At 33.8% G+C, this 18168-nt stretch overlaps 1 protein-coding gene across 12 annotated transcripts in view; it reads left to right on the top strand.

The window, feature by feature from the left end:
• Positions 1–18168, top strand: part of NfI (Nuclear factor I) — an 849368-nt gene that overhangs the window by 738317 nt on the left and 92883 nt on the right. For 7 of the 12 annotated variants that reach the window (XM_069838135.1, XM_069838131.1, XM_069838133.1 and 4 more), the window contains 3 exons: positions 13611–13745; positions 15875–16081; positions 17903–18142. In XM_069838135.1, coding sequence (XP_069694236.1) covers positions 13611–13745; positions 15875–16081; positions 17903–18142 — 582 coding nt within the window. The remainder of the gene's footprint in view (positions 1–13610; positions 13746–15874; positions 16082–17902; positions 18143–18168) is intronic. The other 5 variants (XM_069838139.1, XM_069838137.1, XM_069838138.1 and 2 more) reach the window with 3 other exon arrangements.

The following is an 18168-nucleotide window of genomic DNA, read 5'->3' as shown; positions in this document are numbered from 1 at the left end:
CAGTTAAGACAAGGTCATTTTAAAGCGGTTGCACTATCCAAAGAGTCTCATGGAGTTGAGTCGTGGCTACCAAAACCTGGGAGTAACGCCAGCCTCCCTGTCCTCCTGTCTCAATAGTATAGCTAATGGACCTGTCTGGAACTTACTACCATAATACATTGCTCTCTTAAATTGACTGAGAATATCGGGAATTAATTCGATAGCTTTCCCAAAGTACGTTATGAAATGTTTCATATAAAAGAATGCGCTTTTCTCGAAAAAAAAAATAGGCAAAAACGAGAAAAACTGCATTAAACAATTTTTGTTTGAAATATCTCGAGGAATAACCCCCTGAAATTAATGACATTACTTACGGTTCACTCTGTATATTTTACGTGTTGCGTAACATGTTTTATTCTCAAGCTATTCTTTAAAACATGTACATATTTCGTAATTAATTTTATGAACTTAAAAAAATAAGTTTTCGTTTCCTGCATTGCAAAAAAAAAAACATTCTTTACACTCCCTAAAAGTAAAAATAGTATCTAACTTGCCGCATTGGCACCTCAGTTAGCATAAAATTGGTTTACGCTGATTGCGGACCGGGATTCGAATTCTGGTTAATTTTTCCTCGAACCCTTTTTTCAGGGATAGGGTCTTTTTACATGCGGTAAGTCTATAACACGGAACCATCAGATTTACTTCCCATGTTAAGTGCTGTATGTCACTGGCAGACGTTTGGGACTATTGTACCTAAATGCGTATCGTTTCGGACGATTTTCATAGAACGTTTATGACAGTTAGCCTATAGAACATTTTCCTTATTATTTTATTCAGACTTGGGTTCTCAGAATAACTGGCATCCTAAAAAATTTATTAGAGATGTTAATGCAATGGGAACGTTTGCATTTTTCTGTGCACGTTTTGGGTGAGATTGAGTCTACAGTAATGTATGTTGGAAAGCGAGATTCTACCACAAAAGGTATATGTACTGATTTTCCAAAATTAGGTATAAAATCCTGATACAGTCGAAATCGATCCCAAAGACCAGCAATGAAGTCTTTTTGTTTCTGTCCAAAGTTTAATATACAGAGTGATTCACGAGGATTTACCGTCCTTTACGGAGCTTATTTCTGAAGACATTTTGAGCAAAAAATATCATATAAACATAGTTCCTATTCTCAATATTTTCAGAGTTACACTAATTTAAATTTGTTTGTAAAACTATAAAATACGTTTTTTTCTTTAGTTATAAGGTAAAAGAATAATACAAATTCAGAATGAACCAATCAGAACTATCATTTCTTTAATTGGCAAGTATTATGAAGCTAAAAATGTGCTGTGAACTCCTTAGTTGCTTCGTAGACATTTTTTTCTATTTTTAACTAGAAAATTACATTATTCTTACGCACTTACCACAACAATTATTACAAATCACACCACTTCCACCGACTTAATTATTTGCAGTTCAATTTTGCATCCTAATTTACAGTCTTGGAGAGTTTACAACACATTTTAAAAAATGTCGCCGTCCGCTTGAATACACTTGGCCGCACGCTTGTGAACGGCACTCGTCGCGCTACGTAACTGCATACGACTATCTTTGATTTCCGTAGCGCTCGCGCTGACTGCTGACTGCACGCTGGCCAAGATCACACGTTCACAGCAATGCGTTCCAATAACAAAAAGTAACTCTGTAAATATTGAGAATAAGACCATGTTTATATGACATTTTTGCTCAGAATGTCTTCGGAAATAAGCTCCGTAAAGGACGGTAAATCCTCGTGAATCACCCTGTATTTTTTGACAGATTTCGGAACAAGAAAGTTGAACATTACTGATGCACAGTAACCCCAGATATACATTTGAATTGCCTAGAGTTGATTTGAAAACTTATAAAAGTAAGAAAATTTCACTCTCCAAACGCTAAGCTTGTAGAGTACAAAAATTCAAAATTTTGGAAACATGCAAAAAAATAGCCTATGGTTTTGACTTCGTTATTACTGGTAATTTTCAAGTAATATTTCATTATTTTCTTACTAAGAACTAAGCTAGGCTTCGGTTCTACTTTTAGGAAAAGGGTGGAAATTTCCGACATAATAGACAATTATTTGTTACAGCGTAATAAATTGTTACTTCATTTCGACTTGATTACACCTCGCTGCTCAAGGGATTAGGTACAGCTTACAGCAGTAAATTTTTAGAAATATTCAACATTTTTTTCCTCCACTACTGTACCGGTACCTTGTACAATAATGAAGATTAGTATGTGTAAAACATTGTCCTTCTGCTATATGAAAAAATATGTATATATTTTTACGATTTAAAAAAATTATTTACTTTTTTTTTTTTTTTTTTTTTTTCAAAATTCAGTTCACTGTGCAGTGATGAAGCGTTTCCCACATAATTAAAAAACTATCCAACATTCTGTGCTGAAATTGTTTGAGTGTATTTATGGATGTCATATTTACAATATGATGCAAGATTACTTCTCTATCTTTGATAGATTGTCTGATAAAAAAAATAAATTCATTTTAAAAAATGGACAAATATCAGTATTTTCTTCTAACACAAAATTAAAAAATATATATCATTTATTAAGGAATGTAGTTGAAAGAGAATATTGTAAACATGAGTTTCAGCAATAAAATAAAAGAGAGAGAACACGAAAAGTTAACAAGTTTATGAGTTATAACGGAAATGCTTCATCACTGCACAGTAAACTGCCACCATTTTGAATTTTGAAAAAAAAAAATTAATCGTAAAAATATATATATATATATTTTTTTTTTTTCATATAGCAGAAGGACAATGTTTTACACATACCAATTTTCATTATTGTACAAGATACAGTAATGTAGGAAAAAAATGTTGAATATTTCCATAAATTTTACTGCTGTAAGCTGTACCTAACCCCTTAATCACATTTCCGATTATTTCACGAAACTCGCTATGGATAGCAGGAGGTATTTTTTGTTACCATGTTTTAAGTTCTCACATGCTAGAAGTAAGAATATCTATAAAGACCACAAAGTCAGTGCAATGGATAGTTGTAGAATGGAAACACTCAAGCAGGGTCACATGCTCTTTACCTCTCAGTGTGGTTGGCCTGTACATAGAGGGAGGGAACAGGCTACGGAGTGTTTGCATTTTCTATCCATTGCGCTGGCTGTACATCATTGCCAACCCATGCGAGAGATAAGCTGCTCGAATCTCAATCTCACCCATGCATTGTTGACTGCTGTGTCTAGTTCGCATATTTTCCGCATGTTTTTTTGTTAACGTGGACTCACAGCAAATGTCGAATTTTCTAATCGACCTATGGACTCTAAATGTTCTGAATGACTCAAGTTAGGAAATAACAGTTATGCCCTCTTGTATTTAGGTAAAGAAATATACAACCATCCCAAACGTCCTTTGTGAAATTTATGTTACTCATTCAAATCCATTGCTTTTGGTCGGAAATCCATTGCTTTTGGTCGGATCTGAATCCGTGAACATCGAATCCACTGGCTAATAGGTTAACCACTAGATCACCAAAAACAACCTTATTCTTGTAAATAGACAAACTTCAGTAGAAATGTTTTTAAAAAATATAAATACCGGTACCGTAATTATTTTATGTGGCATTAGAAAATTAATTACCTACGTGTATTTAAAACTCACAAATCATAAATGAAGAGTCCACTGTAAGAATGATGGATGTCATTTGGAATACATTTTGCAGGAGAAGCAATTGGAAGTTTGAAATGCTTAGCGCTCAAAGCTTAACTGTGATTTTCTGATCATTACTGGACAATGGCTATCAGTGTTAATGCCATATAACTCTGTATGTACATTCTATATGTCTTAAGCTATGCATTGACAGTCTTGGTTCATTTTCGACAAGAAAGTGACATCCATCATTCTTGCAGTGGACTCTTCAAATGGTTTCAGTTATCTTATTTGTTCTAGATTGTAAAGAATTCCTTCTCGTATAATAGAAGGAAGTGAAGTACAGATTTCTTATAGGTTTGGTTTACCGCTGTACCTACTCGGTCCTCAGTGAGGACTGCGGTTCTGGAGGCCAGAATTAGTACATACATTAGATCGCAATCACACATCAATAACACACTTAGCTTATAATAAATGTTGAAAATGTCGAACCTCATGTTCCACACAAGTGGAATATCGCTTAAATATGTTCTCGTTCACTCTCCCCAGTTTTTCCTCTGAAACTCTTGTAATTGAGGCGTTCTCTGGAACAAGATCTTAACTACAAAATCTTGAATTTGAGATGCAGATCATAAAACATTTTACATCTGCAATACCAGCATTGTGCAGCACGACATTCAAATGTTTCTAGAGGGCGCTGTGTTTGTTGGAGGGGAATAATACTTTGTTAGGAGGGAGATGTGTTATTAAGGATTCAATATATGCTGGAAACGGGAAAACTACTTAACATCGGTTAAGTTCATGTTGAAGTTTGCCGATAAGCTATTAATGTTTCACTATAATTATATGTGTACAAAACCGCCTTTGCTTATCATAAAATAAATAAATTTTCATTAACGTTTTCGATACTTGTGTATCATCTTCAGATGTGAAATGTTAGATTACTATGATGAAAACCTTGCCTATTAGATGGAGCTTAATGTGGTAATTTTCGGGTCATATTAGTGTGATTGCTTGGACTTAACTTAGGTTGATCTATGATATACATGCTATGTTAGGTTAAATCACTGCGAGTCATATGATATGATCTAAAATATAAAATAAAACTGTTTAAGAATTGTAACCACTATTGGCGTAGTTATTGAAATGTGAACACTTTGTATAAACACTTTAAAAGTTTAAATTACTTTGAACATGTGTTGGCTGTGTTTGCCGATTTAAATCACTGCAAGTCATGTGATATGATCTAAAATATATAAAAATAAAAATAAAACTGTTTAAGAATTGTGACCACTATTAGCGTAGTCGTTGAAATGTGAACACTTTGTAAAATCACTTTGAAAGATTATAATCACGTTGAACATATGTTGGCTGTATTTGCCGATTTAAAGTTAGTTCAATAGGGCAGTTTCTGTTGATCTTGATGTTTGACATTGAACTAAAGCGCAGTGTCATTTTGTCACTAACATGTTTATATTTTGTTAAAATGCGTGTTGTTAAGACGTTTCATCCAATTGTAGTTGATGAAATTGATGTAAATCATAGATATATTACTGATACAATATGGAGGTTGTCAGGTCCATAAATTTAGTACAGCCTGGCGTGTCTGTAACAATGTGAATAAATATTAATAAATTGATTTGAAAATTTAGCTGGTATTGTATTAATTTTGGTTAAAACTGCTTGGGGTAATGGTTATTACGAAAGAAAATTAACTTACGGTTTGACATGTGTTGGTCTGCTCGTGCTTGATGCCAGGCTGATACTAAAGTGATGGACTTGCTCACAGTATTTTAAGTTACGTTATCTAGTACCGGAAGTGGAGGGGGAATTGGTGGGACCTGTGTGTGCGTTACCAGCTAAGTTGCAAAAATTGCACCAAAACTTACATAGGACAGACCCGGGGCAATTTTAAAATAAGATTTCGTGAACATACCTCCGGTTTCATTTATAATAGAGACAGATCCAAATTCGCACAGCCTCTCATAGATGAAAATCATGAACTAGCAAACATCAATGAAACTTTGAAAATACTAAAAATTACAAATGACGCCACAATAGAAACCGCTGAACAATTCCACATCATAAAAGAATACAACTCAGGAAAACCCCTTCTAAATTAACAAATAGCTAACACAAACAATCCACTCTTCAATTTATTCAAATTATTCCCGCCCAAACAAACGCACACACAGGTCCCACCAATCCCCCCTCCACTTCCGGTACTAATGTGTTAATGTTATGTTTTATTTAACGACGCTCGCAACTGCAGAGGTTATATCAGCGTCGCCGGATGTGCCGGAATTTTGTCCCGCAGGAGTTCTTTTACATGCCAGTAAATCTACTGACATGAGCCTGTCGCATTTACGCACATTTAAATGCCATCGACCTGGCCCGGGATCGAACCCGCAACCTTGGGCATAGGAGGCCAGCACTATATCAACTTGCCAACCAGGTCGACTCCGGTACTAGATAACGTAACTTAAAATACTGTGAGCAAGTCCATCACTTTAGTATCAGCCTGGCATCAAGCACGAGCAGACCAACACATGTCAAACCGTAAGTTAATTTTCTTTCGTAATAGCGATTACCCCAAGCAGTTTTAACCAAAATTAATATAATACCAGCTAAATTTTCAAGTCAATTTATTAATATTTATTCACATTGTTACAGACACGCCAGGCTGTACTAAATTTATGGACCTGACAACCTCCATATTGTATCAGTAATATATCTATGATTTACATCAATTTCATCAACTACAATTGGATGAAACTCTTAACAACACGCATTTTAACAAAATATAAACATGTTAGTGACAAAACGACACTGCGCTTTAGTTCAACGTCAAACATCAAGATCAACAGAAACTGCCCTATTCAACGAACTTTAAATCGGCAAATACAGCCAACATATGTTCAACGTGATTATAATCTTTCAAAGTGATTTTACAAAGTGTTCACATTTCAACGACTACGCTAATAGTGGTTACAATTCTTAAACAGTTTTATTTTTATTTTTATTTTTATATATTTTAGATCATATCACATGACTTGCAGTGATTTAAATCGGCAAACACAGCCAACACATGTTCAAAGTGATTTAAACTTTTAAAGTGTTTATACAAAGTGTTCACATTTCAATAACTACGCCAATAGTGGTTACAATTCTTAAACAGTTTTATTTTATATTTTAGATCATATCATATGACTCGCAGTGATTTAACCTAACATAGCATGTATCACTGCCATCGTGATCTAATACAGGCCGTAAGGCAGACCACGTGACTCGCTTAACAGCTGATCGCGAAAGGCGGTCTTTCAACCATATGAATTAGTTGCAGTGCATGAAGAATAACATATATTTCTCTGAAATGCAGTGTAATTGCGTCAGTAAAATTTTAAACAGTGATTGTGAGACACTTGTGACACAATTTACTTGCAATTTAAGGTATAATATTATTTCTGGTGTGAAAATTACGTTGTTGCAGGCAAAGTTCGTATGTGTGATACCTGCCTTTATTTCGATTAAATGTTGCGCCCTTATGTGGTTAAGTGAAATTTTGGTCTTATAAACAGTAGGCTAAGTATGTGTAATAATATATACGTGAAAGTGAAACATTGACTGGCATGTAAAGTAAGTTGTGATTAGGCCTAAGTGCAGCGTTACCGATGTTACTCTTGTCTAACCCATTATTGCTAGTTTACCGTATTTTTCTTATTAAATTTAAATTATTGCGCCCTTTTTATTTGTGAATAACCTACATTATACGAGTAAATAATATGACGTTTGATAATATACACAATTTGAACTAAAAACGAGATACATATAGTATATTACGAAAAATTATACCCTATAGTTTTCATTACTGTTACAGTATCTAGAATTGTAATTAGTTGAAATAAAGCACTCATGCTTCATTACGAAATTCTTGCACATTCATTTATGCACGTTTCAACAATTTTCAGTTGCATCGCACGCATATTTTAATGTGTTGAAGTTATAGGTTATGTTTATTCTATCAGTACTTGCCTTATTTCCATATTCGCAATTATGCATTATAATTAAGCATAACGCTACGTATAACTTATAAATGCAATTTGTCTACACTTCAATTGTATTTATTCGTTTCAGACGGTACTCCAGTCTGAAGTCTGATTAGTTTAATATGTTACTAGGGCTAAACTAGCGCTGAGGTAGTTCCCTTCGTATTCATACATCTTGCATGTACAAATTAGTTCGGTTCGTTCAGGATCTTAATATGCCTTGCTTATAGGATCAAATGCATCTCCACAAAAAATAAATTCAACTGTTTTCAGTTCAGAAATTACCGGAACTATACCTCAGCGCTACTAAGTAATATAACGTATGTACATTTCATAGGAGGGACTGTGGCGAATTTTCTACCTATAAGTAAGGACGTAACCGTGTTCTGAAGTTTATCCTAAAAATATTTTCTTCTTTATTAAATCTCAAAACCGTTTTCGTTCTCAACTTAAGCCTAAAATGTTGACGCAGATAGCTTATGTTAACATGGTAAATTCTCTTCTCATAAAAATAACACAGTTTTATTTATTATTCCTGCCACATTATGCAACACATAAATGGAACTTATGCACATATTACATTGAATAAAAATTTAATTGTATTATGTATTTGTTCCCTACTATACTGGGTTGTAATGAATTGTATTTATCTAACCTACCAGATTAACACACAACTGTACATACACTAATTTCATAGGAGGGACTGTGGTAAATTTTGTACCTACAAGTAAGGAAGGTAGATGTGCTAAATTAAAATCACAATATAGATAATTCTTCTTTATTAAATCTCAAAATAGCTTCCATTCCAAACTTAAAATGTTGATGCAACCAGGTTATGTTACCATGTAAAACTCCGTTCACATTAAAATAACACAGTTTTGTAATTATTTCTGCAACATATTATGCAATAAGAAGTGTGAAGGGGTCTTATACACACATTACACTAAATAAAATTGAGCGCCGACACGCTATAAAGTAATATATTTCACTCAGCTCCGTATACTCAAATAGAAAAGCCCGACTCATCGAGTGACGTCACACAACCTGCATTACGGCCTGGTCTAGATCACGTTGGCAGTGCATGTATATCATAGATCAACCTAAGTTAAGTCCAAGCAATCACACTAATATGACCCGAAAATTACCACATTAAGTTCCATCTAATAGGCAAGGTTTTCATCATATTAATCTAACATTTCACATCTGAAGATGATACACAAGTATCGAAAACGTTAATGAAAATTTATTTATTTTATGATAAGCAAAGGCGGTTTTGTACACATATAATTATAGTCAAACATCGGTTAAGTTGTTATTCCAAGGAACGCCTCAATTTCTGACTCAGTGTTACCTTTCGGTTACTGAAACCAATTGCAATAATTCACTCGCTAACGTGGATCTCTGTCTTTAGAGCATTCACTATGGTATAGTGATGAATAGAGCCCGGATGTTTGGCAAAATGCCTTTATTACTGGGTAGAAGTAAATCATTATTTTCATAGATATAAATACGATTTCCGGTAGGTAAATCAAACTGAGAGGGCCGATTTTTATTTTGCCTATTTTGCCCTTTTAAGGTGTTTCTTACTAATTAAATAATAAATGCCTTGTTTTTTGTCATTTTAAAACAATATTTCTTGTTTACTTGCAATTTTCTAATTAATTGTAATCTAATGTGTATGAAATTTAAATATATGAAACAATTACTCACTTTACTAACAATAGTAAATAAAAGTAATTTATCTCGGTGCTTAATCTGCTAATAATCGCGCTTTAATACTATTGGTGTAGTATGAATAATGATCGACATTCCACAGTTACAAAATGTAATGTCATGTCTTCACGATACCAACAATCAGCTTTATAATTTCAAATATTAAACCCTTTCTCATAGAAGTTGTCACGTAGCATTTTCTATTGCTTGCTTTCATATTTTAAAATCTTACTGTTATAATTTTGTGCTAAACTTGTTTATTTTTGTAGAGAAATAAATTTGAGTAAGGAACAGTCAGTTATTGTAGGGTGACAGAATGTATAAGATCTGTTAGCTAGAATGCCTAAATTCAGTAAAGCATTGAAAAGTAAACTTCATGCTTACGTTAGTGAATTTGGTGCCCATGTGTTTTCAACCACTGGAACAGCTCTGTTATGTAAGGTTTGTAAAAAGATAGTTAATCACGAAAAAAAGTATTTTATGAGTCAACATATGTCAACTACTGAGTAAAAATGTGAGTTATGTTGATATAATTTAAATTTATTGCTAAAATATATTATGCCTTTTAAAGTTTATAATGCCTTTTTTTTTACGTGTTTATTGCCTTTTTTTTTTTTTGCCTGCCTATTTTAACTGTTACAAATGCCTAAACATCCGGGCTCCAATGATGAAGTTTAAGATTTAATAAATGTGTTGAGTTTCTTGCAGATGATACAGATACTCCAGTCTGCTGAGCTATTTTTTTTTTTTTTTTTTACGATTTTTGTGGTGAATGTTACACACCAAAATTGTGTACTCTAACATCTATTAAATATGGTCTGTTTCTAGAACGTTTCGTTTTTGTTTTTTTTTTTTTAACACTGACCCAATGTTCTCAAATTGATTCATTACGATAATTTATGTACTCACAACTTACTTCGTCGGTAGTTGAATATTCGGAAATTTTGCAATAAACACTGTGAGCTGATTCATACTTATAATATGTCTTACACACAAACATTCTTTCTTCTAGAGTCAATAGCGAGGTATGCGGTATCTCACACGAAACTCTCAACAATCGAACAATTGCACAACATTCATGAGCGTGTCCAATGTGAAGGGTAATCAGAATGCCTTTGTAAATGTGTTGAATCTATCTTCATTTTGAAAGTAAATCTGTACGAATTATACCTTTGTGACTGAAACGTCACAGTTTTATGTTGCCCTTTTCTGTCTTTTTTTAATATGAATGCCTAATTTACAAAATAAATGCTTTTTTTTTTGCCTTTATTTGATTATTTATCTATTATTTATTAATTTATTATTAAAAATTGCCTACAGGTATATTTTAATTTATTTCTTTAACTGCTACAATGAAAGTGACTTCACCGAATGTATATCATTGTCTTTCAGTCAGTTCATATTCTCTTTGCAACAGTGAATGCTGCCATGAAAAAATGTATAACAGTAAGCGTTTTAATTATCGCTTGTGTTTATTTGACAAGGCAACAATGAGTAGGGTCTAACGTTATTTTTAACGGTTATTTTTCTTTCAGTTTCCATTGTGACGTTGTTGTAGCTAGCTAAATATTTCATATCACAACATAGCAATACAACCAAACACAAAAATGCACTTTCCAAGGCTACTGGGAAGAAGATTTCTTTGCTTCCAACAGTAATTGCAACATCGAGTCGAAAATCTCAATTTGCATTTTACTTATGTAAAGCTTTACTTGCTGCCGAAATCCCTTTGTGGAAAGTGCAAAGTTGTGGGTCTAGTGCAAGGTTTTTGTGATTGCCTTTTATTGCGTATTTTAGCTATGTATAATGCCTTTTTGCCTGCCTATTTTAGCTATTTATTATGCCTTTTTTCCTGCCTATTTTAATGATTCATAATGCCTAAACTTCTGGTGTCTGGTAATCAGGGAACAGACTGGGTGACAAACAGTAGACTACTGCTGGTTGTCCATATACCATAGGTCGGTTAAACCGAACCAATAACTACTTCGTATTCTTTTTGAGTGCAGAATTGACGATTTAATTTATGCATGGTTTTCAAATGATAGTTAAAAAAATTAACATACAAACGGAAATGTTGTTAATATTATAAAATGATTAAATTTTGGAAAATGGTAAAAGTATAATGATACAGTGATAAAGTATATGCCATCTTAATTACACTGTTTTTTTTTCTTTGTCATGCATATTGTTATGCGGTACACATTCAGCAATATATTATTGGAGGTTTTACAAAATATGTAGGCTACATGATTTCTGTAAGTTAACAGATTTCATATATTCCTTTGTTACTTTGATCTGTCCATTCTCTTCACCACTGTAAAATAATTTAAATGAATCATGTATATGGTATTATGAAAAATAAATTATTGTGGTATGTCAATTACTCTAGAGGGCTTTTGTTAGCTTTCCATACAAATAAGAAGGTAGTCCGATTTAAATGTAATGTAACATTGATATCAGCAATGAAAACAACCATAATAGATTTCGTCATATTTATTTTCAATAGTAGCACAGCATCGTCACAATTCTTCAATAGATTTCGTCATATTTATTTTCAATAGTAGCACAGCATTGTCACAATTCTTCAATAGATTTCGTCATATTTATTTTCAATAGTAGCACAGCATCGTCACAATTCTTCAATAGATTTCGTCATATTTATTTTCAATAGTAGCACAGCATCGTCACAATTCTTCAATAGATTTCGTCATATTTATTTTCAATAGTAGCACAGCATCGTCACAATTCTTCAATAGATTTCGTCATATTTATTTTCAATAGTAGCACAGCATCGTCACAATTCTTCAATAGATTTCGTCATATTTATTTTCAATAGTAGCACAGCATCGTCACAATTCTTACAACAACCACCACCACCATCACATCATATCATATGATCATCATCATATCATCATCATCATCATCATCATCATCATCAAAACCACCACAACTATCAAAGAATACAGTGTGCTCCATATATAATGCTTCCCTCATTCTGTAAATTCACACATTTACCGCGAAATCGGCTGCTATTTCTGCAGTAGTAACATTAGTTTCTAAAACTTGTTTAACGGAGTAAATGTTTATAAATAATTTAAAAGCGTATCTTACCTGTGGCAGAAGAGAAGTTCAAAGTATTCACCTTCTGCTAAAATAATATTTTTACATCTCTGAACATTGTTTTGAAACACTCAGCTAATCTCTTCTTGTGAAATGTTCGAAATGACTTGTCGGATATTTTCTTCCACTTCTGCATAACTTAAAGTTACAAAAACTCGCTACAACATGCTATACACCAGTCTTAAACAATTAGAAAAAACACAATAGCTTGCACTACAACATTACACACGAATGAGTAATCCTTTCCGTAGCTCAAACAGACTGAGATGAACTGTATGCATGCAATACCCAACAAATGCCCTTGAACTTAGACTCGTATGACAGGCGCATTTTGGGAGGCAACTAGGGTTACCAACTTTTTTTGAAGAAAATACGGGAGATTAAGGAATCGACAAAATTTCACATATAAATACAACAAATTATTCGGTTCAGTTATTAAAATCATCTTTATTCTACACTTCGGCAGCTAGGCTTAACTTAAGAGTATTTTGAGACTTTTGTCTTGCATAATATTTGAAGTCAACTGCAGTTTTCAACTCTGATTTGATTAAATGTGTCGTTCTCATGTTTCAAACATCTGTCCAGTTATTATTTATGAGATGAAATATCCTCTTTGTATGAGCATTACTACTTGATTATGCTTCGAACAAAACTAGCCAGTTTTTCCAAATTTGTAACATTAATACGGTTTGATTTTAAAACCCATTCTTGGCAAGCATTACATTCTATAAATATTACATAATTTAATGCATCTCTTGAACAACAAAAACAACAAAACTCACCATATAAACAAATCACGACAAAATCAAATGTTTAGAATAAAAATGTTTACATTATACAAAAACAAGGGAGAAAATGCTCGAAGAGAAGAATAATATGGGAGCCGGGAGACTGTTAAAAATTAGGAGCAAATACGGGAGATCCCGAGAAATACGGGAGAGTTGGCAACCCTAGAGGCAACATTCCTCTGCATTCCTTGGCATTGTACTTAGAGGGCTCTATAGATTAAGAACGAAACAGAAGTGTTGTACTTTATGTTAAGATTGTAATAATAAAAGAAATGTGACCTCTAATTTTAGGAATGTCTTATTGTTTCAGCTTCCATAATGCAAGGTCCAAATGGAATGCAGCCCCCGGTGAACACAATAAAGCTAGAGAACCCAGGATACTACTGCAATAGCTACACACCCCCTGCACCTGAACATGCTACCATGATGGCCTCAGGAGCGTACAGTAAGTGTGCAACGAGCTCTGCCTTAAAAAAAAAATATGGTGCACATCATTCATATTTTAACGTGACAAAGACATTGAGAAAAGTTGACAATTGTGAAAATGTTATATAGTGAAGGGAAGACATGACATAATACTGTGTAATGGTGTGCATGTATTATACAGAGAATTCCTATGCAGACTGGTCCCACTCCAACCTCTACCTAAGAAAATCTGTTGAAGGGTGGCCACCATATATGCCACTTAACTTCCTTAGGATGAGAGCTCCGTATTACCATCATTAAACAAACAGAATATTACTACCTAGGAGTGGTCTGCATAGGAACTCTCTGAACTATACAGTGTTCGGAAACTGCCTTCCAAGAGCAGCATTGCAGGATTGCAGGATAGAGGACATAATACTGATACGTTTTAGTTTAGGAATCAATACTTCACGATCACTCATTACTGAATTATCGTAGTTGTCATGAAAACTTTACTCCATTTTCATGAGAGCACTGATTTACAAATAGGCTACTGAATTATTTATGACATTGAAAGAATCATCTATATATTAATGACATTTCTTCAGTTCTAGAGATTGCCAATATCATTTGTATGCAGACGACCTTCAAGTATATATACACTCTCGGCCTGATACTCTTAATGAACATTTGTCGAGCCTCAATGACGACCTTTTGTCAGTTAATAATTGGGCAAGAAAATGTGGCCCAAATATCAATCCAGATAAAACCAAAGTCATTGTTTTAGGGCAGCAAAGGCTTTTATCCTCTATTAATATGAATCTCCTTCAGCCTGTCTCTCTCAACAATACAATAATTCCTTTCAGTGCTACTGTAAAAAACCTCAGCATCTATTTCGACTCTAATATGAACTGGAATACGCAAGTCAAATATATCTGTAGAAAAGTTTTCTTTATCATGCATTCTTTGAAACGCCTGAAAAATTTCCTTCCTACTAAATTCAAAGAAATTCTAGTACAGACCCTTAATGCCTCACTTTGACTACTGTGATGTTTTATATACCGGTAGTGACCTAAATGCTGAACTTTCTCAAAAACTTCAACATGTACATAATGTCTGTGTCCTTTCAATATCCACCAACATGATCATATATCGGAGTAGTTTCTACGACTCTCCTGGTTCCGCTTGCAAGATAGACGTTTAGTACATTCTCTTTCCCTGCTATATCTAATTATACATGATTCCACACCTAACTATCTTGCCTCTCGGTTTACTCTCCTAGCTTCACATCATAATCGTAATACACGTTCACAGCACAATCTGTTGTTATCAATACCACGTCATCAAACATCTCTGTACTCAAGTTCTTTCTCAATAGCCATGGCCCGCTCCTGGAATTCGCTGCCGCTGAAAATCAGGGGTAGTCTTAGTCCTCAGTCGTTAAAAATTAGGTTGTTTAGAAATATTTTAATGCACAGAATTAGTTTTTTAGATATATTTCTCATTTATTATTATTATTATTATTATTATTATTATTATTATTATTATTATTATTATTATTATTATTATTATTATTATTATGTTAAACAGTCATTACTTTGTTTTTTCCATCAATACTAATATCTAGGTAATTGTCATTGTCTCAATGTGACCCATGCTGATTATACTAATTGTACTATTCGTTTAGTTGTGTGATTATATTCATATGTATTAATTCTTTTCTTTTAAGTTAATACTTGTATTTTCCTGTTTGTGGTTATATTCATACATATTCAATCTCTCTTGTTTTAATTTAATTTAATATTATTATTATTATTATTATTATTATTATTATTATTATTACTATTATTATTATTATCATTATCATTATTATTATTATTATTATTATTATTATTATTATTATTATTTGTAAGTCAATACATGAATACCAGTATGTATTTTTCTGTATGTGCTCTGATCCTGGTTGAGTTGTTGTTGTTATTATTATTATTATTATTATTATTATTATTATTATTATTATTATTATTAAGAAAATAATAAATAAATAAATGACTAATTTATTTTTTCGTAGTTCTTAGTTCTTAATTCTGTAACTGAATACAGTTATCTAAATTTTTAAGTGATGGGTCATATATGAGATCATGAAGAGCTCATATAATATTTTCATAGGTCCATTGTCACTGCCACGAAGTTCGCAGAGCCCAGGAGAACCACGAAATAAGCGTCTACGTCGCCTCAGCTCTACAGAAGAAGAGATGGATCTGGGTGCTGGTCGTGACAAAGGGGCCGGGGAAGTGGCCTCCTACTATGGCCAAAGTCCAGCCTCTCTTTCCAGTCAGACCAGCTGGCATTCAGATGTCGACCATGGTGGGTTAGGTACTTCATCTTTTCTTTTGCTCGTAGCTCCTACCATAGTCTTCTCTCTTCTTCATCTTGGTTTGAATCGTACATTTCTTCAGTCACTTGATGGACAACCCAAATCCAATTAATATGTTTTGCTTCCCAAACTTTGAAATTAACATTTTCTTTACTTTATTTTTTCCATCTTCGTACATGTCATAATCACTGAGTTGACTTACTCTTCTTCCATTCTGTATGGGGGCTAGCATGGTAGGCAAATTAATGAAATGTTTTTCTATTAACTCGTGCTTATTTCCGGATAAGAATACTACACGTTATGATTAAATGCTGATTGGGATGATTCTAAATTCCTTGCGTTTTGTTATATTTGTGATTATGTGATTCATTCCATGAGTCTTACATTGATATACAACAGTTTATTTAAGAAATTTTGATGTGAAGGGAATAAGGAACTGTTAGAATGTTGCATACCTAAGAGGAAGAGTGAGAAATAATTAAATTTGGCAAATTAGGAGTCAATTCTGTATGTTGTCCATTTTAATTTAAACTGAAATTTAGGCTACATTAGCTGTGGACAGTACAAGAAGTGGTGACTACTATGCCATCTCACCAGAACACAATTATGTATTACTTTACACAAATTTTAAAACCCCTGCTTTCGTTGTATGCAAATCCTTCATCTCTTCATTTCATACTATTTCTTGGCAATAAAAAGCTGCATGCATTCTGGAATTTTTAAGTTGTATATTATTTAATGGAGTGTTTCGCTAGAAAATACAATATACTTCAGAAAATTATATTAATATATCAGAACGAAATTAATCTTAAATTGCGGTGTATATAGAGCATTTAGTATTTAATTGTATTGGGTGTTCAAATCTAATGCTCCCCTAATGCGACAAACATATTAACACTCATTACAAGGCTCAGCTGAACCATAAAGTGGTTCCAGGGTGAGTACAGTCCCAAACATCAGCAACATTCTGAGAAGTTTATTAATAAATTAATGCTTTTTTCTCTTTATATTATTTCATAAAACCCTTCATTAAGGGGACCTGGCGGTAGAGTTGTCATGTTCTATAAAATTATATTTTGTACGTAATAAACGTACACCACTCACAACCTTCACCCTTTTGGTGAGTGAAAATAACCTCATTGCTTGCCTGGTTTTGTTGGTATTAATACTACCACTCTGAACCATCTGATACACACACATACACTCATTTGTGTTGTAGTACAAGGCTTGTCTGAATCTCCATTAGAGTAGATGTGGAAACATATTAATATTCCAGACTAACAAGAAAATATAATTCCAAAATTAGAGTAGCCTAACATCTTTACCCATGGTCCCCAAAGTTTGTTTTAGTAATTCTAGTGGATAGTCCAGGCTTCTATAGCATAAGATGTGTGCATGATTGTGCTGTAATGATGAAGATATTGTTAATAAAATAGGAGTGTGTATATTAGTTGGAGGTGGCATAGCGCATCTTTTGACTAGACTGAACAATAGCCATGACATTTAAACATTAGTTTAGAATGTAACAGATGAGTAACAGAATTTTTTTTTTAATTGGAGTGATTTTTTTGGAATGGGATAGTACAAAATGCTTTCTGATGCTTCACCATTAAACAGCTGCAGAGGGCAGGCAGGGAGGCAACTGATGGGGAAAGATGTAGGTGCATGTTAACCAACTTTGTAGACAGACTGCTAGACAACTGTGACATAACTGTATGTAGTGAGTTTCTGGGAACAGTTGATAGATATATGACACATAGAGATGTAGATGGATGGACGGACGGACAGATTAGTTAGCTTAGTGCAAAAATTGCTTGCAGGTCCACCCTCCGTGCATTCACCCCACCTGGTGCATGCTGGCAAGGTTGCCAAGCCTTCACCCGACACCATATCAGCGAGCTATTCCCCGGCACCGGTATCGGTATCTAGCGGGGTCGGGTCTGTGTCCGGGGTCCTCAGAGCGCCCATCACTAACGAGGATCCTTCTTTATCTAGTCATGAGAACCGCCACCCGCACCCCAGTCGGACTGGGGCTGGGGCTAGCCCACACCCTCGCGAAGGTAGGTGTAGGTGGCTTGAAGCTCCA

This window comes from Periplaneta americana, chromosome 10, assembly GCF_040183065.1.
Source record: "Periplaneta americana isolate PAMFEO1 chromosome 10, P.americana_PAMFEO1_priV1, whole genome shotgun sequence".
Classification (NCBI taxonomy): Eukaryota; Metazoa; Arthropoda; class Insecta; order Blattodea; family Blattidae; genus Periplaneta; species Periplaneta americana.
The sequence above is the reverse complement of the archived record's forward strand: the minus strand, read 5'-3'. Positions and strand labels throughout refer to the sequence as shown.